At 43.7% G+C, this 25,878-nt stretch overlaps 2 protein-coding genes across 2 annotated transcripts in view; both read right to left on the bottom strand.

Moving 5' to 3' along the window:
* LOC116056460 (nuclear factor 7, brain-like) overlaps positions 1-25,878 on the bottom strand; it is a 313,536-nt gene that overhangs the window by 97,620 nt on the left and 190,038 nt on the right. The window lies entirely within an intron of this gene.
* LOC118495270 lies at positions 17,244-25,839 on the bottom strand. Its single transcript, XM_036002226.1, has 6 exons — positions 25,713-25,839; positions 22,543-23,823; positions 22,278-22,363; positions 21,203-21,689; positions 19,138-21,106; positions 17,244-18,016 (listed from the first exon to the last, which is right to left on the bottom strand). The coding sequence occupies exons 2-6, from the start codon at positions 23,404-23,406 to the stop codon at positions 17,244-17,246; spliced, it is 4,179 nt and encodes a 1,392-aa protein (XP_035858119.1). The 5' UTR covers positions 23,407-23,823; positions 25,713-25,839.

The raw sequence follows: 25,878 nt of genomic DNA, 5'->3' as shown, positions 1-25,878 counted from the left end.
AGAGTCTCCAGGGTGCAGTGTGGACTCTTCAGTCCAACAGAGATCAGCTTCCCTCCTGGATCCTGCAGGTTGTTGTTACTCAGGTCCAGCTCTCTCAGACTAGAGGACTGGGAGCTGAGAACTGAGGACAGAGCTTCACAGCTTCTTTCTGACAGGTTACAGCCACTCAGTCTGGAGAGACAACAGGAAGGAAACAAGTTATTTATTTTTCTCTCCTGTTAAAAGATATCAGAGTATTTATTGATGAATACATCACACTTTACAGAGCTTTTTTGGAGGCTTTGACCACTGGCAGCAGCCTCAGAAGAGCCTCCTCTGAAGCAGCGTATTTCTTCAGGTCAAACGCGTCCAGATCTTTTTCTGATGACAGTAAGATGAAGACCAGAGCTGACCACGGAGCAGGAGACAGATTATCTGTGGAGAGACGTCCTGATCTCAGGGACTGTTGAATCTTCTCCACTATAGATCGATCATTCAGTTCATTCAGACAGTGGAACAGATTGATGCTTCTCTCTGCAGATAGATTCTCACTGATCTTCATCTTGATGTAGTCCATGCTTTCCTGATTGATCACTGAGCTACTTCCTGTCTGTGTCATCAGGCCTTGTAGGAGATTCTGATTGGTCTGCAGTGAAAGTCCCAGGAGGAAGCGGAGGAACAAGTCCAGGTGTCCATTTGGACTCTGTAAGGCCTTGTCCACAGCACTCGGGTAGAAACGTAGTGATGAAGTCTTTTTTCCTGACAGCAGGTTGACTCCAGAGTTGGTGAATGTCAGATGGACATGAAGAGCAGCCAGAAACTCCTGAACACTCAGATGGATGAAGCAGAACACCTTGTCCTGGTACAGTCCTCTCTCCTCTTTAAAGATCTGTGTGAACACTCCTGAGCACACTGAGGCTGCTCTGATATCGATGCCACAATCTGTCAGGTCTGATTCATAGAAGATCAGGTTGCCTTTCTGCAGCTGCTCAAAAGCCAGTTTTCCCAGAGACTCAATCATCTTCCTGCTCTCTGCACTCCAGTGTAGATCTGTCTCAGCTCCTCCATCATACTTGATGTTCTTCACTTTGGACTGAACCACCAGGAAGTGGATGAACATCTCAGTCAGGGTCTTGGGTAGCTCTTCTCCCTCTCTGGTCTTCAACACGTCCTCCAGAACTGCAGCAGTGATCCAGCAGAAGACTGGGATGTGGCACATGATGTGGAGGCTTCGTGATTTCTTGATATGGGAGATGATTCTGCTGGCCTGCTTCTCATCTCTGAATCTCTTCCTGAAGTACTCCTCCTTCTGTGGGTCAGTGAACCCTCTGACCTCTGTCACCATGTCAACACACTCAGGAGGGATCTGATTGGCTGCTGCAGGTCGTGTGGTTATCCAGAGGCGAGCAGAGGGAAACAGATTCCCCCTGATGAGGTTTGTCAGCAGCACACCCACTGAGGTGGACTTTGTAACATCAGTCAGGATTTTAGTGTTGAGGAAGTACAGAGGAAGTCGACACTCATCCAGACCGTCAAAGATGAACACAACCGGGAACTCTTCAAACCTGCAGATTCCTGCTTCTTTGGTTTCACTAAAGAAGTAATGAACAAGTTCCACCAAGCTGTACCTTTCCTCTTTCAGCACATTCAGCTCTCTAAAGGTGAATGGAAATGTGAACTGGATGTCCTGGTTGGTTTTGCCTTCAGCCCAGTCCAGAGTGAACTTCTGTGTTAAGACTGTTTTCCCGATGCCAGCCACTCCCTTTGTCATCACTATTCTGATTGGTTCTTCTCTTCCAGGTGGAGTTTTAAAGATGTCCTCTTGTCTGATTGTTGTTTCTGCTCTGTCTGGTTTCCTGGATGCTGTTTCAATCTGTCTGACCTCATGTTCATCATTGACCTCTGCAGTCCCTCCCTTTGTGATGTAGATCTGTGTGAACATCTGATTCAGAAGGGTTTGGTTTCCTGCTTTAGCAATCCCCTCAAACACACACTGGAACTTGTTCTGCAGCTTAGATTTGAGCTTACGCTTACAAACTCCAGCAGGGCTTCCTGAATGAATACAGAACAAAGAAGATCAGTAAGTGATTTATAAAGAAACATACTTTGACCCTTCTCTGGAGACATCTTCTTTGTAAACGTCTCATTAGTCCAGCAAGTTAAATCTTTCAGAGAAACCCTCTTACTGCTCTGCAGATTGTCAGCCAGCTCGTCCTGCCTCATTCTCCTCAGGAAGTGCAGTGTGATCTTCAGAAATCGCTCTCTGCTCCTCCTCTGCTCTTCATCCTCATCCTTCCTCTGACTCTCTGAGCATTCTGGGTAATCTGGACTCAGACGCTTCTGCATCTACTTCAGCTCGTTCCTCACAAAAGTGACAATGTTCTCCTCCAGCAGCTGGACCAGAAGATTATATGAATGACAATATCAAACTGAAATCATGGAAGCAAACATCAGCATCATGTTGGACAGACTGATAATCCACTGGTCTGAAACGTGGAGCATGGAGATGATTGTGAACCAAATACATGTAAAAGTAATTGTTGTACATGTACAGACCATAAATATGGAGTCCAGGTGTGTTTGATGCTGCTGGGCAGACTGACCACAGGGAACCTCTGAGCTCTCCTGGTCTACTCTGTGGAGGAATCAGGAAGAATTAGCACACATCATGTCTTTCCACACAGAGACAAACACAAGGTAATTTCCTGTGACTTAAAGCGACTCAGGAGCAGCAGAGCTTAGATGGCCTGTTTGTAGTCCGGGAGAACTGCTGACCTGGACTGAAGATACTGTTCGATGGTGGTTCCCTTTTTTGCTTCCCCTTATTGACTTCTGAGCTGACATCCAACTGGCAAACCCAGATCTAACATTTGGGAAGAATTTTGTGTTTTGACCAATTTGGGTCAAGAGACTTGGGGGAAAGAATCTTGTCATGAACCCAGTCACTGAAACTTGGCCTTAAGTGTCCAGACTCAAATGGCAGAAGTCTTCTCATGGCAAATAGCGTTCTGACCCAGGTGACACAAACACTTACCAAGGGCCGCTCGTTCTCCAGGGGGGATGTGCAAATGAAGTTACCCTGGAAGGGGCACTCTGAGGTGCATTCATCCCAACCATCCCCCTGGTATTCCCAGTTGGAGAAGAACATTTAGGAAGAATTTTGCCATTCATGATTTTTAGCCTACCCTATGGCTATGGGAGATTTAAAATGCTTTTTAATTGGGCTAAAACACCAGATAATATTGGGCCGAACCAGGTCCAATATTAAATTGAGATCTACAGTTGAAGACTGGTCTTACTGGACAGCTTTCAGATGTGAGAAGATAATATAATATATAATATATGTGAAGAATAAAGATGCTAAAAATAAATGTCAAAACCTTTCTGGATACATAAAAGCTGAAACATGAATCAGCAATATTTTAATATTTTTAACAGCTTACCTCTTTTCAACAGTGGGTTGTTGACCTTTAAAGTCAATGAGGCGACCATGTGACCAGTCACTCTTGAATGACACACAGCTGGGTTCAGGTTCAGCAGAGTCTGGTCTTTGATGGATCCTGTTACACAGAGAGTAAGACCAACAGGGTTGGAAATTCACTTTTTAGTATTCAGACACAAAAACAGCTGGAGATACAATCAGCAACTAAAACAAGATTAACACAAAGAAGTTCGATAAACTATAAAAAAAAAAAAATAAATAAATAAAAATGTGGGGTAAAAACCTAAAACACCAGAGAATATATTGGACCAAACTAGATCCAATATTTACCTAAAGTCAAGAGTTGAAGACTAGTTTAACTGGACAACTTTCAGATGTGAGAATATAAATGGATATGAAGAAGAAAGATGCTGAAAATAAACTCCAAAAACATCTCTGGATACATAAAAGTTAAAGCCTGTATCAGTAATATTATAATATTAACAGCTTACCTCCTTTCAGCAGAGGGTTGCTCTCCTTTAAAGTCAATAAGGCGACCATGTGACCAGTTGCTCTTAAAGGACACACAGCTGGGTTCAGTTTCAGGTGACTCTGGTTTCTGCTGAGTCCTAATAGAAAAACACATTTATTTAGGGTCACATGTTCAGGTATAGTCTCCCAGCATAAAATGTAATATTAATATGAATATGTATGTAGGCCTAATAATTAATCAAATGCCAAAAATGCTTTACTTTCTGTCCAAAACTCAATAAAAATATCTTTTGAAATCAGAGTAAAAACAAATCTAAATATAATATTTCAAAATGTTGTCTAAACAGAAAGATGTTTTGAGTGACGGAAATTATTTTGCAAAAATATTCTCATTTCAGTCATCAACTACAATAATTCCTTTCCACAAAAAAACACTTTATTTGAAGGAGTATGCATGAGACGTTTTCCCCTGACATTAAAGTGTTGATTACAACATTGAATCAGATGGTTTCCCCTGACATTAAAGTGTTGGTGGTACTGCTGACCCCACTGTGAATCAACAGAAAGAACTAAGAAGTAAACAAGGGTCTCTTTGCACCCATTACCACTAATGGAGGTGCCGTTCGAAAGGATCGGCATGGACCTCATCGGGCCATTTCCCCGTAGCACGCAGGGATATCAATTTATGCTGGTCTTGATAGATTACACAACCCGCTATCCCGATGGCACGGGCACTGTTTAAGGTCATCTCCCGAGTTGGGATCCCGTCTGTTCAGACCAGCATCTACCACCCTCAGAAGGACGGGTTGGTCAAATAAGACTCTAAAGTCCATGATCCGCAAATTTATGCATGAGGGTGAACGCGATTGGGTTAGGTGGCTGACCCTCTGTTATTTGCAGTGTGGGAGGTTCCCCAGGCCTCCACCGGGATTTCACTGTTTGAGCTGCTGTTCGGCAGGCGACCACGAGGGATGTTGGACCTAATAAAAGAAAGCTGGGAAGACGGTCCAAACCCCAACAAAAATGAAGGTCAATACGTCCTGGACCTGAGAGCAAAGCTTCACACACTAGGGCAATTATCACGTGAGAATTTGCTCCAGGCCCAGGAATGTCAGCAGCGCCTGCATGACAGAGGGACCCGGTTGAGACAGTTCACGCCGAGATAAAGTGCTTGTGTTGCTCCCTACGTCTAGTTCTAAATTACTCGCCAAGTGGCAAGGGCCCTTTGTGGTCACACGGCGAGTGGGGGATGTGGACTATGAGGTGGTGCGCTCTGATAGAGGGGAAGACACGCAGATTTACTACCTCAACCTCCTGAAAGCATGGAGGGAGGCGGGCACGGTGTCGCTGGTGACAGTGATAAAGGACAGAGATGAGCTGGGGCCGGAGGTGCTAAATTTGGATGATCCAACCTCCCCCCTTTGTGACAGCCATCTCACCCCGTCCCAGCGTACTGACCTGGCTGAGTTGCAACAGCGTTTTGCAGACGTGTTCTCTCCCTTACCAGGACGCACCAACCTGATACAGCACCATATTGAGACGCAGCCGGGTGTGACGCTGCGTTCATGCCCCTACCGGTTGCCTGAACACAAACGAAAAGTGGTTCAGGCAGAATTGAAGGCCATGCTGGAAATGGGAGTGATAGAAGAATCTGGAAGTGGATCTGGTGCAGCCTCATTGTTCTGGTGACTAAGAAGGATGGGGCATCAAATTCTGCATAGATTATCGCAGAGTGAATGAGGTGTCACGGTTTGATGCATATCCCATGACCCGGATCGACGAGCTCCTGGATCGGTTAGGTACGGCTACATTTTTCACGACACTGGATTTAACCAAGGGCTACTGGCAGATTCCCTTATCTGCAGAGTCCAGGGCCAAGACAGCATTCTCCACTCCGTACGGGTTTTACCAATTCGTGACGCTTCCGTTCAGCTTGTTCAGGGCCCCAGCGACGTTTCAGCGTGTGATGGACCGGGTGCTGCGGCCGCACGCTGCGTATGCTGCCGCCTATCTGGATGACGTGATCATCCACAGCACCACTTGGACAGAGCATGTCCGGTAGGTGGCCGCGGTCCTTGAGTCCCTCAGGCAGGCAGGACTCACAGCCAACCCGGCGAACACTGGGTGCGAAGCTGGGCAGAGAGAATTCATACCCTCGCGACCGAGAGCCTCCTCAGGCCAGGTGGGAGCGAGGGAGCTCCAGATGAACTGTGAGACAATACACTCTGGTGATACGGTCGGTAAATAAAGAGCCGTGGAAAATATTCCTCCCCAAGTGTGTGTGTGTGTGTGTGTGTGTGTGTGTGTGTGTGTGTGTGTGTGTGTGTGTATCTTTGAACAGAGGTTTGACGTAGCGGAGCTGCTACAATACATAATTATTAACAACAGAATGTTAATAATGACTTACTTTTTGTCAGAAACACATTTAAAATCCCCAAAACAATCTTTTGACTGGTCGCTCTTGAAGGACAAACAGCTGGGTTCAGGTTCAGGATCAGGATCAGGATCAGGATCAGGATTAGGTTCAGGTTCAGGTTCAGCAGACTCTGGTCTGGTCCTGATAAAAAAACACATTTATTGAAGATCACATGTTCAGCTAAAGACTCCTTGCATAACATAACTGTTAAAATATATAATTAAATTAAATATGTATATAAGCCTAATTATTAAAAATAAATGCCAATAATTACTTACTTTCTGACAATAACATGATTAAAATCAATAAAAATATCTTTTATAAGATTCTACTTTAATAAGATGCCACTGTTCTTCAGGAGCAGTTCCTTCAAATGTTTTGTAATGTTGCTGACTTCATAAAGTAAATGAAACCATTTCACAGCCGCTGCTTTGACCACTCAGTTCCCTAGTTCACTCAGAGCTGTGGAGATCTGCCAAGGAGAGATTAATAAATAACAAAAGGAGACATAAAAGCAGGAATGTCTGTAGTAATATTACAGTGTAGTGTAGTAATATCCTACATACTGGTGAATGTGGGGACATTTTATGAAACTAATAATAAGGTTATTGTATACCGGTGGCCACCTTTTCCATGTAGGGTTAGGGTTAGGGTTCCATCTACCAGCGGGGAACAGAGAGCCGGTGTGGTCTGAGAGATCACTCAGATCAGATTTTAATACCAGGTGAAAACAGGGCCATAGATATCCCAGAGTGCACCTGGACGACACAGAGACCCTCTACAAGAAGACCACACACCCAATGAGACAACACTACTTCTAGTTTGTTGGAGGTTTCAGAACAACTCACCTCCATCTCCTCCTCTCCGTTTCAATTCTCCTTCTCTCCATTTCAATTCTCCTCTCCACCATTTCAATTAGCTCCCTCACACTTTTCTCCATTCTAATCTCCCTTAGAGGTCGCATTGTTATTAAAGTAGTGGTGGCTCCATGGAATGACTCTTCATGGACACACAGCTGGGTTCAGGTTCAGGTTAAGTAGGGTCTGGTCTCTGATGGGTCCTGTTAGAAGGAGAGGAAGACCACTTTTTAATTTCCAGAAACAGAAGTTGCTGGAGAAACTAGAAGCTATCAAGCAGAAACTAAAGTCTGAAGCTCTTCACTGAATGATTTCTGCTCTCTGCTCATCCTGCTCTGTCATTCATTATCTTTCTAGGAGAATAGGAACATTGTAAAGACTCCAGGACTAATGTCATCTTTCTGTCCTCTAATGGAGACAAGACTCCATTATGACAATTAATCTCACCCTTCTGTCCTGTGTATCGAATGTAAAATAAGCTTTTGCATGAGTCTTTGAGGAGAAACTCAGTTTTACGGACCTGTCCATTAAATCAACTATCCATTAGTCGATAAAATTGTTTGAGTGTTAGTTGACTAAGAATTTCTTTAATTAAAAGAGAGCAGATCTGGGCTGTAATCTGTGATTTATAAAGGGAACATTACTTACAGATGTGCGTATACACGGTTTTATAAATCTGATTTTTTTTTGGCATATGCCACTTTTGGCTTTTGGCCGTACGTACACTTTTAGTAAGGATCCTACGCCAGTTTTATAAATGAGACCCCAGATAACTAACGTGGAGAGAAAACTATGTACACATAGGCAGGATTTATAGGGGGGCTTTTTAGGTGTCCAAGCCCGAGGGGGCTGTGGGCTTGTTTTCCTAAGGATTATTCCATTATTCTACAGCCTAAACCGTGCATGGTGGGGTGGTGCCATTTTCAGGACTGGTCCAGAACCTTGCCGGGACCTCAGGCAAAAACATTCACCCACTTACACCACTAGGTAGCACTACAGCAGAAAAAACGTGTTTGGCCTTATAACTCCCAAACCGTACATCGCACATTAAAAATACTTACATCCACTCGTTTCCTCAATTCAGGTAAATCTCGTGATATAGGCCCCGCCTATTTCCGCCTAAACTTTTTTGTGAAAAATCATGATTTATCATAAACCTACTTTTTTGAACTCCTCCTAGACCGTGTGATCTATCTGCACTAACCTTGGTAGGTAGCATCTCCCAACCGACCTGACAAAAAGTTATCAAAAAAAATTTTATCGGAAGAAAATTGCGCAAATTACCCATGAATAAATTTGTGTAGCTAGCTACAAAAACACAAACTTTGCCATATCTCAACCAAAATAAATGCTATCAGCAGAAAACTTAGGATTATTGTTCAACATCCCACTACGATGCTCTGTACCAAATTCAGCGAATATCGGCTATTAGGGGGCGCTATAATCAACGTTTATTGCATGTAAATGGGACATTTGCGATTGCAATTTCTCTGCTGTACTAATTGCTATCAACATGAAACTTGTGATGCTTGTTTGAAATGCCACCCTGAGGCTCTGTACCAAATTTGGTGAAGTTCGGCCATTAGGGGGCGCTATAGTCAACGTAGACCAGTTTTGGCCCTTTTACTCAATCAATGTTAATGGGATATTTGCAATGGCAATGTACCACAGACCTTGCAGCTCACACCTCTCGATATTTCCTGATGTTTGCCTCCCCAGCGTTCGGCTTTGGGTTCCGCTTTGGGTTCCACTTTTGTATGTTCCCCGGGTCGTTGGGGGCGACTCGCACTGAGGAGGCTTGGACCCCGTGATAACTGCTTGCAGTTCTAGTTAGAAGTTTTTATTCCTTTTTTTTAAAGGTTTTTGTCACGTTTTCAGACATTTTTGCAGCTTTTTTCTATGTCTTTGTTTCTTTTTCCAGAGTTTTCGTGGTCTTTTTGGAATCATTTTTGACAATTTTTGACTTTTTTTCCGATATTTTAGCCCAAAGTCCACAGAGGCAGCCCGGTTGGTAACTTAACTTCATCAGAGCCAGCTGTAAATGACAATTGTATTTCATTGTACAATTATGTTGTATAATGACAATAAAGCCAAACCTTGAACCTTGAACCTTGAACCTTTTAGCAGTTGTGTTGTGTCTCACTTTACTCTGATGGAGACGACGGTTTGTTTTCTGATAGCTGGAGAAAGGAAATAAAGCTCAGCTGTTTGATTCCAGTAAATCACCAACATGTAGATTTATCTTCAACACAAGAGTAGTTCACACTTTCTCAGGAAATAAGAAGTGAAGTAGAAACATTATATTTAACATTACAGAGCCAGAAACAAACCCTGAAGAGACGTAAGACTAACGTGTTTTTAAAGTATCAAACAGCAACTTACAGTTTCTTTAAATAGTCCAAAGAGTTGATGAAGAAGAGGGTCACTCTCCACCTGGAGAGAAATCTCTGACACAGGTGAGCTGTTCCCTGGAATGAATCACAGCTCCACCTGTCAGGAAGCAGGCAGGAAGGGCTGCAACAGGAGCAGATTTTCACAATAAAATTACATTTTGACTAATTGAGCCAAGACTGAGAATCAATCTCACTTTTCTGTCCTGTCAGTGTTTGTTCTAGGTTTTGTGGAAGAATGAGGTGCAAATATTCGGTGGCGGGGAGTTTAGGGTTCGTCCGTCAAGAAAAGGGTATGTTTTTCAACAACAAAAATACAATTTTGCATAATGTTGGACCATTATTATTACCATATGTGTGTCTTAAACGTTTGAAAAGCTAGGTCAGATGATAAACAAATAACACTTAAAGACAAAACTAAAGAAGTCCGACTACAATCATTAGATCTGAGAAAATTTATTACGTTAGTTGGTTTTGATAAAAATAATGACATGAGGACACGTCTCTGCTTTCTCCACACATCACTACAACAGTAACAGAGGCATTTAGGTCACTACATTTTATTATGAAAGGTTCCAGAGGAAACAGTGCATTTCACGATGGCTAAGCCAGGCTAACGAGGAGCGACTAGGTCGAGCCAGGCTTAATTAATTCAGATAGATCCGCGTTCACGGCTTTCTTTAACAGGCCGCAAGGTCGATACCAGATTTACTGATGCTAAAATAGAGAATACGCATTGTGTATTCTTTACACAGAGTGAGCAGCAGCTTCTTATGGAAGTATAACGTGAAACACATTATTTGTAAAAAAAAAAAAAATAAACATGGCAGCTGTAATGAAACGGCGAGAGAAAGTGAGGCAGATGATCAAGTAGCCTAAAAATATACATTAACTGACCACTGCTCTGAACTGAAACTGTCATAATCATACCATTCAAGGAGTTAGGGTAATTATTTGCACAAATGAGTGGTTGTACTTTACCTTATAAGTGATCTTAAGATAATGTTACGCAGGAAATTTACCATGAAGATCAATTACAACCACTAATCTACAATGCTAGACTGATTCGTACATATCCCTCTCTCTTTCACTCACTCTGTCTCTCTTTCTGCCTCTCTCACTCTCTATCTATCTCTCTCTGGGCTAAAATAGAGTGTACAACAGTTTGTTTGTGGAAATAATTAGCCAGCTCCTTGAATGGTTTCAGTTAATAGCAGTAGTTCATAAATGTATATTTTTAGATATATCATTCAGTCGGTCCGCTATTATCTGCCATGCTTTTTCTCTGTTTTTTTTTTTTTTTTACAGAGACAGAGTTTCCTTCTTTACATATTATATGCTTTGCTTCCTCGTTTATATGGACATAGAAAAGAAAGACACCGAAGAAATTGGACTCTGAAATCTAGAAACTATAAAGATAATTAAATGATAAATATAATGCTCACTGTAAACATGACTGTAACAGAGTATTCATCAGTTATTTCCCCCAGCAAAATATAGGTAATATAAACCATTGAGGTGTCCTCTCCCTGTTGTTACATGAATGTACATTAGTCTACAACACTATATAGTTACTGATTCAGTGAACTAAGTCTATAATTAGGCAGGATTGTACAATTATAAAAAAAGTATTATAATTGTTCAATCCTCCCAAATTATAGTAAGTACACTTCAACATTTTACATAACATATGCCCTACTAATCACCTTGTTGCTAGCCTGGATGCCAGCCGAACTTAGCCCCACCCACAACATTTGAGGTTGGGAAGTTTGGTCTGGACGTGATCCGTCGAATCCAACTATGTTCAAATCAGAGCTGTTCGGACCAATCAAATTGTCAGGGTGGGCTTCATACGATGATGGACAGATGATCAACAGTAACGTAAAGCATGCCTTTGACTTGCAGCTTCTGTGACGTCTGTCTCCGTTGCTCTGATTGGTTGTAGGTCTATCCAATTGAGTGCAGAGGAATTTTCTTTCCTGGTTCGGTTGAAACACGCCCCATAATCATAGCCCAATGGAGCAGTATCACACTCAGATTCTGACTAGAATCTGAGTATGACCACGCCAGGCTTAAAAGTGAAAAACTAATTTAAAGTGGAACTATGCAGGGTTTTTTTAAGCATAATTTACCTTATTAACTGAACAGCTTCAGAGTCATTGGAATGGTTATATGACTTTTTTCAGGTTGAATGGTGGTCATCTCGCTCCCCCCTAGCGCCTGTGAGCAGAAAAACCACCCTTGCAACTATCAGCCAGCAAGCGTCAGGAAGTATCGTGTGATATCAGGTCTCGCGATGTAACAAATTGCTTCACGGCACTGCACACATATGGCCATTCAGGAACCGGCTAACAAGGTAGTGATGGAGTTTTTCACACTATCGTCATGGCTGAGCCGGTAAAAAAGAAGCAGAAAGCTAGGAAAGCATTGTCGGAGGAACAGAGAAAGAGGAAATGGCAGACTGACTGAGAGAGGAGTCAGACACAAGTAAACATAGGAGCTGCCAAATATCTATTCTGAAGCTGTAGGGGGAGCTCTATAGAGAAACCTGCGGAGCAAAAAGAGAGAAAACAGCTAAGAAAGGGCCAAAACTGCATAACGCCCCTTTAATATCATAAGAAATTAACTAAGGTAAAAAGAGGTTTTGTCAACTCGACAAAAACACTGAAAAAAATGACAAAAATTCAATAAAATAGTGTCAAAAGCATTAACAAAAAAGTTCCCTTTCAGCCATGGATCTGCTCAAGATGTTTAATCATTGTGCTACGTAAGTGTCCATGTGACGCTGTTACAGCAAAGCACCAATTAGGGCTGTGCAATTAATCACATTTTTAATTGTGATTACGATTTTGGCTCCCAATGATCACAAAAACCGAGTAATCAAGAAAAAAAATGATTTTGCACATTAAGTTTTTCAAGTAAACTTGTATTTTGTCTTGTGTTCTGAATGAGAAAAGGAAGCTCAAACTGTAATGGCAACATCTTTCTAAAAGTCAAAGAAATAATCGTGATTTCAATATTGTTTCTGACAGAAATTCATGCCATCTCCTGTTTCAGTGAAATATTATAGCTAAAAAAAACTGAAGGATTTTTATTAAAATTAAATCAACTAAAACCTCAAAAAAATCTATACAAATGTTAAAAAAATGCAACAACAATAAAAAGATTAATATATCATAAGAAATTAAGGTTGAGTTTTTGTCAAAATCGACAAAAAATCTAAAATAAAGCCACAAAAACGTCAAAAAAGCAAAAAAATCTTTTTATAAAAAGTGAAAAATAACTAAAAAATCTTTTAAAAAAGCGACAAAAATGGTTAAAAAAAACAACATTTCATAAAAAATGTCCAGCTCGAAGATATTCAGTTTCCTGTCACAGACGACAGAAGAAACTAGAACATAATCACATTTAACAAGCTGACATCAGAGAATGTTTGACTTTATTTTCATAAAAAAATGACTTAACTAAAATAGTTGGGAACTCATTTAGTAGTTCAGAACTAATAGATTCATCTTTGCAGCTGCTGTTCCAACATGAAATGAATTTGGCTCAGTGGGACTGTCATGCTGTAATTCTCTGTAACTCTCTACCTTTGTATGCTTTAAAAACAAAAAGTCCAACATGTATTTGGTGCTTTCTTGTTTGTGTTTGAGTCTTTCTGGGGAAACTTTGAGACGGTAATTCAAAGAGACACAGTGAGTGCATCGTCAGTTCGAAAGTAGTCTATATCCATGACGTTACACTTCTGGGATTGCTCCTGTTATAATTAATATAATACTTTTATTTGACCCTAATACTTTGTTTTTGTCTGGAAACAGTGCTATCGAGTGGTGATGGAGGAAAACATTTTTAAACAAAACAAGAGGAATAAATAAAAATAACAGACAGTTCAGAAGTAAGAAATTAATAAAACAGGAAGAGATTGCTCCGGTGCCGCCTGAAATTCCGAGTGACATTTTGCCATGGGACCTGTAAAGAAATGCTAATAAACCAGAGCACGTTTTTCAACCATCACAGAATATTGTGTGGACTAGCCAGACCTTCCTTTGCAGCGCAGTGGAGGAAGGTCTGGCAAAGCGAGACTACGTCCCATGCCACCCGCCATTACATGTCAATTCCCAACCTGTGAGAAACACTAGTTACAACATTGAGCCAGCAAAGCAGGTTCGCACGTACAGTTGCTAAATATATCCATTTAAAATGTGTCTTTTTCAGAAGATATCTTAGTTACAACATGATTGAGCTAGCAAAGCAGTTTGGTGTTTATATGTGCAGTATTTCTTCAATTTGGGAAATCCTACCTTCTCAACAAATCACGTTAAGTTAGCTGGATGACTAAACAAGGATGGACTAGAAATTCTGTCTGTTGCTTTTATTCATTCATTTGAATTTGAAAATTCATATTTAAACAATTTGAATATGACTTATTTTGTTGGAAACCGTTGTTGTGTAATCACGACAGTTAAGCTTACGGACCTCGGCGCTTAGCTGCAGCACTGACTACGTTTACCCTTATTCCAAAAAAGAATATTCTACTAATATTCCCGTTTACATGGAGCCTTGCAAAATACGATTTTTGTGAGAACACAGTGTCCCTATTTCATTCCTTCAACCAGCTTTTTGAAAAGGTCGCCTCATATCCAAAAATGTGTTGATATCCAAGTCTTTGATAATGTTTAAAAGTAGCTGTGTTTCTCTTCATTGGGTCTGCAGCCTTGCAAACAAACAGAGCTGAACATAAGCCATAAACATGCAAGAGGGCGTAAACTGGGCGTAAACCGCAGTAAAAACCCCGATAGACACATATTCTGAATGCACTATATACATGTCAAAAGTTAGTGGTTCGATCCCTGGCCCTGCAGTCCCATGTCGAAATGTGCTTAGGCAAGACACTGAACCCCAAAATGCTGTGCATCGGAGTATAAATGTGTGTGAATGTTTATCTGATGAGCAGGTGGCACCTTGTGCGGCAGCCTCGGCCACAATGTATGAATGTGTGTGAATGGTGAATGGTTCCTGTACTATGAAAAAGCAATTTGAGTAGTCATTAAGACTAGAAAACCCACCATTTTTAAATAGTTTAGCCAGCGGTGGGTTTTTTGTTGTTGCCTCCAGCTTCTTTAGAAACTAAATTTGTAAAAAAAAAAAAAAAAAAAACAGCCACATACCGGGAATCAAAAACAACACACCTTCGACGTTGTGTGTGTGTGTCGTGTTAGGTCACAGCAGTTTCCTGCGGCATTGCTATGACGACCAGCCACGCTCGCCTCAGGCCTCACACATGAGGCGGTACTAAATCTGAAATGGAAAATGTGAGGAAAAAAAAAGACGGTGGAGCTGAGCCCAGCTGGTACTAGCAGTGGGTAAACACCATGAGATTACTTACAAGCATTTTTTAATCAAGTTTTCTGAAAGTTTAAATGTGCAAATGAAGTATTATCTTAGGCTGTTAAACGTGTGTTCATTAGCATAACTTTCCAGAACAAAAACCTGAACATTTGATAGGTTCAAAATTCTTTTTTATTTTGTTGTGAACAGCTTCAAAATAAATCCATTTTCTCTGTGTTTTCAGCAATGAAATGTTCAATATATCAGGCTCTGACTAATATACGATCAAAGCCCTGTGTGATGGCTAGACATGTACAAGTCAAAATAAAGCCCAGTTCAGACCAAAGATTCACGACCAGACAAAACCGTTTTAGAACGTCGCAGTGAAAAGTTTCAGCGGTCTGAACCGGTCCGTCTCAGCTCGACTCAAACCAGCTGATGGTGTCGCTGCGACTCAGCTGGTGGAGTCTCCAGAGGCTGGTTTTAGAACGTAAGAGACGTCTCCTGTTTCAACAGCCAATAGAGAAGTCAGCTGGTGGAGTCTCCAGAGGCTGGTTTTAGAATGTAAGAGACGTCTCCTGTTTCAACAGCCAATAGAGAAGTCAGCTGGTAAAGTCAGCTATAAACTATAGAAAACAGGACTCGACATTAAGGCTTGTCCAGTTGTCCGGGACAAGTGGATTTTTTGTAGGGCAAGTGGGAGAGAAATTTACTTGCCCCACTGGACAAGTTAAAACTCAAACTAAATAAAATGCCATGTTACTCAACGTTATGTGCCACTCATTACATCTACGTTACCGATTTGAAACGAACACATTTTTTCCCCACAATCTGGGGCAACGGACCCTGCGGCAGCGGGTCAGTCAGCGCACGGCTAACGTTAGACCCAGCTGCAGCGGGTCAGTGGGACGCTAACGGCTAACGTTAGACCCTGCTGCAGCGGGTCAGTGGGCCGCTAACGTTAGACCGAGCCCGCTGTTAAGCTCATTCTCTGTAAGCAATGCAGCAGAAAGCACGGCGAGCCAGCCAGTGTTAGTTGGCTAACATTAGCTTGCTTGCTAACGGCACCTTAACGTTACCTCTTTGCCACATCGTTCACAGAAAATGAGCCGAATACAGTTGTCAGTCGTGGCGATAGCAATGTGCTTTGTGTGGATGAAGCATGAAGTTAATTTGACTAGCTCTCTGCCTCGTAGCGTTACTACTCCACTGCTCGTTTGTCCGTCAGTTATTGTAAAACCTCAGCTCTGCTACTTGCCGGATTCAATATCAGCTAATAATCAACTGTAAAGTGGCTACACCTTTTAAAGGATCCCTTGATAAATCAGCCTCTTCCGGGTAGAAAGTGAAATTGTATTAAAAAAAAACAACAACAAAAAACATTTAGTGGCAAAATCCATTGTTATGTCTACAACATTATTTTAGAAATAGTATAAGTTCAAGTCACCACTACCTCTGGTCAAAATATTGACTTAGTATCTCAATATATTGACTCAGTATCTCAGAATATAAACTAAGAATCTCAAAGTAATGAGAACATTTTAAATATTGACTTAGAATCTCAATATATTGGCTTAGTATCTCAATATATTGACTTATCTCAAAATAATGACTTAGTACCTCAATATATTGGCTCAGTATCTCAATATCTTGACTCAGTATCTCAGAATATAAACTAAGAATCTCAAAGTTATGAGAACATTTTAAATATTGACTTAGAATCTCAATATATTGGCTTAGTATCTCAATATATTGGCTCAGTATCTCAATATATTGACTTAGTAACTCAGAATATTGACTAAGAATCTCAAAGCAATGAGAACATTTAAAATATTGACTTAGAATCTCAATATATTGACTTAGTATCTCAATATAATGACTTAGTAACTTAGAATATTGACTAGGAATCTGAAAGTAATGAGAATAATTAAGTAATAAGTAATAACTTAGTATCTCAATATTAGGGCTGAAACAATTCCGAGAGTAACTCGAATAATTTGATTACTAAAAATCCTCGATGCAAAATGATTTGCCTCGAAGCTTTGTTTAATCAATGTAACCAACGTATCGCTCACGGTGTTTCCGCACGGAGGATTATTACCCTAGAGTCACATTAGCTACAAAAGAGAGCGACACACACTCGCTTGTGGGCTCTCCTGGGCGTGCCTAGCCAATAAAATGGCTCCTGACATTTTACCTACATTTTACCATTTGAACTCATTACTCAACATCACACAAAATATGTACACTCAGAGTCCCTTCTCAACCTCCTAACCTGTATAGATTGGTCTGTTATAGAATACTGGCCAGGTGTAAGGGCGTGGCAAGTATGATGGGACAGAATATGGTGCTGGGAAAGATTAGGGTGTGAGGGGGTATGATTGCATGTACCAAGGTGTCATGTTTGGTGATTCATAGACCTCTGCACTACTGACTGATGGATGTCCCTGGAAAGAGGGCTGGCCCAGTGTATTGTATGTGAACTGTGTTGCTGGTCGCCTAGTCCTAGTCGACCTTCTGAGTGCCTGTTCATCAGTGTCTGGAGGCAGGTCAGGCTCTGCTTGTGCCACTCCGGGAAGAGGCTGCTCAATCTCACTTTCACGCTCCTGGGAAGCGTTATGAATGACCCTTGGCTCTGCATTTCTCCTTCGTTCCTCTCCTTCACTCTCACTGCTAGGTTCACTGTACTGATCTTCACTGTACAGTTCCTTTTCTACTTCCTTTTGTTCTCTTGTGACGTGTCTATGTCCTGATCCTCTTCCCCTTACTGATTGTCCACAGTTGACTGATTGACAGAATTCAGTAGGAGCAGGGTTCTTTAAGGGAACACAAGCAGGCTCACTGGTCAGTGTGACATCCTTTCTGTTTTCACTCCTCAAGTTATATCTTAGCTCATAGTGGATGGAACTTTCATCATCATCAGACCCTGTTTCACTGTTCGACTGTGGTCCTGTCTCTCTGTAAGGTGATTTTGGCCCTTTCCTCTTTGGTACTGGTTTTGTCTTTTCTTGTGCTGCTGGTAGGTCACTAGGTAAGTCATTGACAAGATGCAACAAGTTGCGATGCAGGACACGTGACTTGTTCCCATCCATTTCTGAGACCACCTTGTAAACTGTGTTGTCACTGATCTGTTCTTTCACGACATAAATGGTGTTTTCCCAATATGCCCTTAACTTTCCGGGACCACCTCTTTCACTCGGTTTCGTACCAGTACTCGGTCTCCCGGTTGCAGCACTACTCCTTTTGTGTGTCGGTCATAATACTTCTTACCACAAGCACTGGACTTTTTACTGTTGTCTGATGCTATCCGGTAAGCTTCAGTCATCCGTTCTGCCCATTTCTCAGCATAACTTCTTGCAGTTTGGGGTTCATCACTACTGGTCATCCTGAACAACAAATCTATAGGTAACCGTGGGTGTCGACCAAAAAGCAGGAAGAAAGGTGAATACCCAGTCGCTTCATGGCGTGTACTGTTGTACGCGTGGACAATTTGTGGGAGATAGTCTTTCCACCTTTCCTTTTTTTCCTCACCTAGGGTCCGCATCATCTGTAACACAGTATGGTTAAACCGTTCAGCAGGATTGCCCTGGGGATGGTATGGAGTCGTTCGGGAGTTTCCTACTCCGCTCAGCTGTTGCAATGTCCGAAAGAGCTCATTTTCAAACTCGCGCCCTTGATCATGGTGAAGCTTGAAGGGATAGCCATACCTTGGAATATAGTCACTGAAGATCTTCTCCACTGCAGTCTTCCCAGACTTATTGCGAGTTGGATAAGCCTGTGCATATCTAGTAAAGTGGTCTACCACCACTAGAATATACTGATAGCCTCCTCTGCTTGGCTCTAAATGCAAATAGTCGATGGAGACGAGCTCCATTGGAGAGCCAGTGGTTATACTAGTCATTGGGGCTCGTATGTGTGTCGCTGGCTTTTTTTTCTTTATGCATGGACACTGCTTGGTAACGTAAGCTTCAATCTCTCGTCTCATATAAGGCCAATAAAACCTTTGCCTTGCTAAGCTGAGGACTCTTTCAGTACCAACATGGCCCATGTCGTCATGTAAGTTCTTGAGCACTAGTGGCTTGAAGCTGGCAGGTAAGACTAGCTGACGTCTCTCTGCTGTCTTCCGATAGAGAACCCCACCTTCAATGTGAAGCCTTGTCCATTCATGCATAATTTTCCTGACAGTTCCCCTTACCATACGTTTCATGTCATCTGTGAGTGTTTTGTTTGACTCTTTCATTTTCAGAATCTCACCTATCACCGGATCTGTTCTCTGAGCTTTTTGCAGGTCAACACGGTCAATAGGTGGTACTGTTTCTCTACTGCTTGGTTCGAACTGGTCACCATGTCTTAGAGTCAGGGCCGCAATCCAGGCAACATCTCCACCCTCTCCTGCTCTGCAGCCTCCCCATGTGGCAGTGACAGCTTCTTTGGACAGTTCCTGTGTACATTCTTTGACATATTTATTAATGTCGAGAGGGCATCTTGAAAGAGTGTCTGCGTCGGCATTTGCTTTGCCAGGTCGGTCCCGTATGTCAAATCTGAAATCTGACAGCTCACCCACCCACCTGAAGCCAAAAGCATTCAACTTAGCCGTACGCATGACATATGTCAAGGGATTATTGTCTGTGAAAATAGTGAAATGCAGGGCGTAATACAGGTAATCTCTGAATTTCTTGCAAACGGCCCACTTAAGAGCGAGAAACTCTAGTTTGCCTGAATGTAGCCTGTAATTTCTTTCGGCTGGGGTAAGGGTCCTTGAACCGTATCCAATTACCCTGAGTTTCCCATTTTGGCTCTGGTAGAGGACAGCTCCAAGTCCCTTATCAGACGCATCTGTGTGGAGCACAAACGGCAACTCGAAATCTGGATAGGCAAGAACAGGAGGATTCACCAGCTGATCAATCAATTTACTCAGTGTCTCCTGGTGTTTCTCAGTCCATGCAACTGGAGCTCTGGATGGTAACTGTGTACCCTTTCCTTTTTGTGCCCTCAGCTTTTCCTGTGACTGTGGCTCTTGGTTCTTCCTAGGCTGCAGGAGCTCATAGATTGGTGTGGCCATCCTGGAAAAATCTTGAATATACGATCGGTAGTAACTCAAGAAGCCAACAATCCTCCGCACATCTCCAACAGTAGCAGGTGATTCCTTCTTCAGAGCATACACTGCCTCCAGGTCTTTGGGATCAATGCGCACCCCTACCGCTGAGACCAAACGACCAACATATCTCACTTCCTGCTTGAACAGGTCGCATTTGGTGGGCCTGAGCTTGACTCCATGGCTTTGCAGCGCTCTGAGAACTTTCCTCAGCCCTTCAACATGATCCTCAAATGTTCTGGCAAAGCACAGTATATCATCCAAATAGGGAATACAACACTCATCTCGCAGGGGAGCGAGCATTTCTTCCATACTGCGTTGAAATGCAGCAGGTGCGTTAGTCAGTCCGAAGGGTATACGCACCCACTCAAAGAGACCCCAGGGAGTGATAAATGCAGTCAGGTGGCGTGACCCCTCCGCAATGAATCCCTGGTGGTACGCCTTCCCCTGGTCTAGAATGGAGAACCAACTGTACCCACCTAAGGTATCTGTGATGTCTTGGATCCTTGGCAAAGGGTGCCGGTCTGAGATGGTGTGCTGGTTCAAAAGACGGTAATCAATACAGAGTCTGAGTGTCCCATCTTTCTTTCGTACACAGACTACCGGTGCTGAGTAAGGAGATTTCGACCTCACAACCCATCCCCGTGCCAGAAGATCCTCAATGTACTCCTTTACCTCCTTGTAAAGAGGCTTCGGGATGGAGGTATATGTTTTTTGAATAGGAGTATTGTCCTTCAGGGTGATGGACATTTCCAAGCTGGGTATACAGCCCACATCATCATCATCTCGGGCGAAAGCTCCTGATTCTTCCCGCAGCATTTTCTTGACAACTTTCTGCTGGTCCTCACTTAAGGAGCTCACATCAACTGGTGGGTCCCATTCCTGTGCTACGCTACCTGTCTTGTCTGGTTGAGTTCTAGGGGGTTCTTCTCTGTTGACTTCCGGAGTAACACTCGACTTAGTGAGGTCTAACTTGTCTGTCTGTATTACTCTGGCTACTGGCTCAATGCTCCCTAGAATAGACCTACAGGAGAGGGTCACCTCGTGTTTGGTGTGGTTGCCAATTGGAACTCTAACATAGGGAACTTTAGCCTGGCTAATCTCTATTAGGCTCTCACCAACATCTAGCTACTGTAGCTGTGGGTTGCTCTCATTGGGTTCAAAAAGTACTAAAGGGTGTGACGTGTCAAATGTGAGTGTTATTTTACACTTAACATGTCTGACCTGACCAGCTGGAATAACCACATTGTTCAGTCCCACCTTCAATGCACCTCGACTCACTTCATTGTCACTGGTGGGCTTCGCCTGGATGAAGTTGACTAGCGCAGCTGCATTGTCATCTGGGAGACTCATTGCATCACGAAGGAGATTCACAAGGGCAGATACCAGGTTTGCACCCTCCTCCAGCCCCAATATCAGCTGCTCAATCACGTTAAAACCAATCAGGGGACGGTCCATGGGCACACTGCTCACAAGGAAAGGTACTTGTATTGTTAAGTTGGGGTCGCTGTTGCCTGGAAGACTCACCATCACCCCCACCCAGCCATCATAAGGTAATGGTTCACCATTGACAGCTATTACACTGAGACCCTTGTCTCCTAGGAGTTCAGCCAATGGGCGCAGCTTGTGATCAGGAAGGTAAGTCTTCACCCACTGGCGGTCCAGGAGACTGACTTGGGCACCAGAGTCCAATAAACAGTCCACTGCATAGCTGTGAATGTAACACCTTATTTTACATTTCTTTCCCACAAGCTGGGCCACTTTTTCATTTACTTCAGTCTTTGTGTTTGCGACCGGGGCAATTACACACTTAACATGAAGAGGTTCTTTTTGTTGTGTCTCTGATTTGGTGGGATACTCCTGTCTGCTGCTTAGTGAGTGTGCATCGGCAGCTGGCTGGCCAACGCTCTTTGCTTGCCCCCATTTTAGGCATCCAACTGCTCTATGGCCTCCCTCTCCACATATGAAGCAATGGTTACATGTACTGGCCCCCTTCTCAACACACTTTGGGCAACCAAATTGCTTTGCTATTTGCTTTGGCTTGGTGTGAGGACACTGGCATGTTTTGTCAGGGGTCTTAGTGGCTGTGAGAGCTTCCACCATCTTTGTCAGAGCATCAACCTTTGCACTCAGCTCCTCTACTGCTTTATTTTTATTCTTTGATTTGTAGTCTGTTTGTTTCTCTGTGTCCTTCTCTGACTCAAGCTGAACACTGTGAGCGTGGGTTATCATTTGGCGGGCACAGTGTCCTAATCTCTGCTGTCTCTCACTTTCCTCACTCGATACTTTGTTGACTTGCCTTATCAGTGCTTCATCTGGAACAGTGTAATCAGACAGGAGTGGCTTGAGCTCATTGCGAATATTGCTATACTTGGGGAGAAGGCCCTGATGAATGGTGCGCAGAAAAACATTCTGGATTGTGCGGGGCTCATATTCAATGTCCTTGTTATCTTGTCTGGATGCAAACATAACTTTCTGTTTCAGCCCAATTATCCTATACAAGAACTGTTGGGGACTCTCCTGATCATATTGTTTGGTACTCATCAACTCCTGAAATAACTCACTGCGCTCTTCTCGCTCAGGTGTGAACGCAGGAAGCTCTTAAGCTCACAGAGAGTCAAGTCGTCCTTGTTGATCAACATGTCCTTAAACTGTCCAGGTTTGATGATGCGGAGCACACCTTGGATGATCTCACCCTCTGTGTGGCTTGCCTTGCGTCCCTCATCTATCTGCTTACATAGTCCATGGTAAGTGATGTCTGATGTACTGTCTCCCACCTGACCGCCATGTACTTTAAACTCTCTGCGCTGAAGGAATGATAGGTCTCTTAGAGAAACCATATTATCAGGCCTGAAGCTTTTTGGGTCTGTTGTGGTGTGACTATCCGTTTTTTTCTCTGTTCTGGGATGTGGTAACTGTGTGTCAGTGAAGGTAGGTATATGGTTTTCTGGTGCTGCAGTCTTAAACTCAGCTAACTTCCTACCTAGAGCTTCATAGTTAGCCATTAGCTTTTGATACTCAACTGCTTCTGAATCAACAGGATATGTGTCAACAACATGACTCTCTACACTGTCCTGTTGAGCTGCTAGAGTGGGCGTAGATGTTGCTGTTAGTGTAACACTCTCATTACCTGACACTATGGGTTGACTGACTTCGGTAACACGACAAAAAATTAGCTCAGTGATATCATCTTTCAAAGACAACAAATGAGAAAATCCCTGGTCCTCTAACTCAAGTAATGTTTTACAGTTCATGTATGTGCATACATAATCAAAGCAACTCTCTTCATCACCCTCAGTTACACATGAAAAATCCAACTCTGGAGCCGGTGGAATGTTCGCAGCTACCTGAAACAGTTCTTCTGTGGTCAGGGTGTGCAGGCTTTTCTTTATCTTCCAGCTCAGTCCTTTTCTTTCGGCGTCCTCCATATTGTCACTTGGTCAGCAATGTCTCACAGTCCAGTCACCTCGAGCGATCGGCAGTGCACTCCTCCAGCTGTGGTCCCCTCTCGCAAGCTGTGGTCCCGTAGCTGCCTCAGTCACACACCATCCACTCCAGCAGGCCTGTCCTGTGATCTCTGCCTCGAGTTCGTAGGTTAAAGGATCAACATCAGCCGTCGTCAGATGCCGATCCCAGCGGTGCCTCCAAAATTCTGTTACAGGCCTCAAGCATGAGTAACCTGTTAACAGATAAATATGCCCTGTTTTGATTCAGGAAAAGAAGAGACGGGATAATTTAGTTGTGCTCGTTCAGCAGGCTGTCCTCTGTCTTTATTAACAGGATTTATAACTTTCTCTTTTCTTTTTCTCTCATTTTAACAACCTTCACATCTTTTTCATATTAAACTTCCATCCATCCATCCATCTTCTTCCGCTTATCCGGTAACGGGTCGCGGGGGTAGCAGCTCCAGCAGGGGACCCCAAACTTCCCTTTCCCGAGCCACATTAACCAGCTCCGACTGGGGGATCCCGAGGCGTTCCCAGGCCAGGTTGGAGATATAATCCCTCCACCTAGTCCTGGGTCTTCCCCGAGGCCTCCTCCCAGCTGGACGTGCCTGGAACACCTCCCTAGGGAGGCGCCCAGGGGGCATCCTTACCAGATGCCCGAACCACCTCAACTGGCTCCTTTCGACGCGAAGGAGCAGTGGCTCTACTCCGAGTTCCTCACGGATGACTGAGCTTCTCACCCTATCTCTAAGGGAGATGCCAGCCACCCTCCTGAGGAAACCCATTTTGGCCGCTTGTACCCTGGATCTCGTTCTTTCGGTCATGACCCAGCCTTCATGACCATAGGTGAGGGTAGGAACGAAAACTGACCGGTAGATCAAGAGCTTTGCCTTCTGGCTCAGCTCTCTTTTCGTCACAATGGTGCGATAAATTGAATGTAATACCGCCCCCGCTGCGCCGATTCTCCGACCAATCTCCCGCTCCATTGTCCCCTCACTCGCGAACAATACCCCAACTCCTTCACTTGGGGGTAAAGACTCATTCCCTACCTGGAGAAGGCACTCCATCGGTTTCCTGCTGAGAACCATGGCCTCAGATTTAGAGGTGCTGATCCTCATCCCAGCCGCTTCACACTCGGCTGCGACCCGATCCAGTGAGTGCTGAAGGTCACAGGCCGATGATGCCATCAGGACCACATCATCCGCAAAAAGCAGCGATGAGATCCCCAGCTCACCAAACTGCAACCCCTCTCCACCCCGACTACGCCTCGATGTCCTGTCCATAAATACTACAAACAGGATTGGTGACAAAGCGCAGCCCTGGCGGAGGCCAACTCTCACCTGAAAGGAGTCCGACTTACTGCCGAGAACCCGGAGACAGCTCTCGCTTTGGTCGTACAGAGATTGGATGGCCCTGAGAAGGGACCCCCTCACCCCATACTCCCGCAGCACCTCCCACAGTATCTCCCGGGGGACCCGGTCATACGCCTTCTCCAGATCCACAAAGCACATGTTGGGCATACTCCCAGGCTCCCTCCAGGATCCTTGCGAGAGTAAAGATCTGGTCCGTTGTTCCACGACCAGGATGGAATCCGCATTGTTCCTCTTACCCTCCTTTCCAGCACCTTGGAGTAGACTTTACCGGGGAGGCTGAGAAATGTGATACCCCTGTAATTGGCACACACCCTCTGGTCCCCCTTTTTAAAAAGGGGAACCACCACCCCGGTCTGCCACTCCTTAGGCACCGTCCCCGACTTCCACGCAATGTTGAAGAGGCGTGTCAACCAAGACAACCCCTCCACACCCAGAGCTTTAAGCATTTCTGGACGGATCTCATCAATCCCTGGGGCTTTGCCACTGTGGAGTTGTTTAACTACCTCAGCAACTTCCACCAGGGAAACTGACGACAATCCCCCATCATCCTCCAGCTCTGCCTCTACCATAGTATTAGTCGGATTTAGGAATTCCTCAAAGTGCTCCTTCCACCGCCCTATTACCTCCTCAGTTGAGGTCAACAGTGTCCCATCCTTACTGTACACAGCTTGGATGGTTCCCCGCTTTCCCCTCCTGAGGTGGCGAACGGTTTTCCAGAAGCACCTTGGTGCCGACCGAAAGTCCTTCTCCATGTCTTCTCCGAACTTCTCCCACACCTGCTGCTTTGCCTCTTTCACGGCTAAGGCTGCAGCCCTTCGGGCCCTTCGGTACCTTGCAACTGCCTCCGGAGTCCTCTGGGATAACATATCCCGGAAAGACTCCTTCTTCAGTCGGACACCGGTGGTCATATTAAACTTCTTATTCACAAATTTCACAAATTTACCATTCACATTGTAACACAAAAGGGTCATATTTTTAACCACTGAAATAACATAGTATATTCTATGAACTTACAAGTCTGTTTTTAAGTCACACAGTACTGAATATTGCCAACATGGCTGTAACCTGTTGCTGTAAGCTG

The sequence above is a fragment of the Sander lucioperca genome, chromosome 6, assembly GCF_008315115.2.
Source record: "Sander lucioperca isolate FBNREF2018 chromosome 6, SLUC_FBN_1.2, whole genome shotgun sequence".
Taxonomy (NCBI): domain Eukaryota; kingdom Metazoa; phylum Chordata; class Actinopteri; order Perciformes; family Percidae; genus Sander; species Sander lucioperca.
Note: the sequence above shows the minus strand (reverse complement) of the source record. Positions and strands in the feature narration are given on the sequence as shown.

Excerpts from the sequence above, each read along its gene's own strand:
- LOC118495270 (XM_036002226.1), bottom strand. The coding sequence starts at position 23,406 with ATGGAGGACGCCGAAAGAAAAGGACTGAGCTGGAAGATAAAGAAAAGC. Across the intron at positions 22,364-22,542 it reads ACCTGAGCGAGAAGAGCGCA|GGCCTTCTCCCCAAGTATAG; the intron begins GTGAGTTATTTC and ends ACCATTCATCAG. Across the intron at positions 21,690-22,277 it reads CCAGATGAAGCACTGATAAG|CTATGCAGTGGACTGTTTAT; the intron begins GCAAGTCAACAA and ends TTACATTCACAG.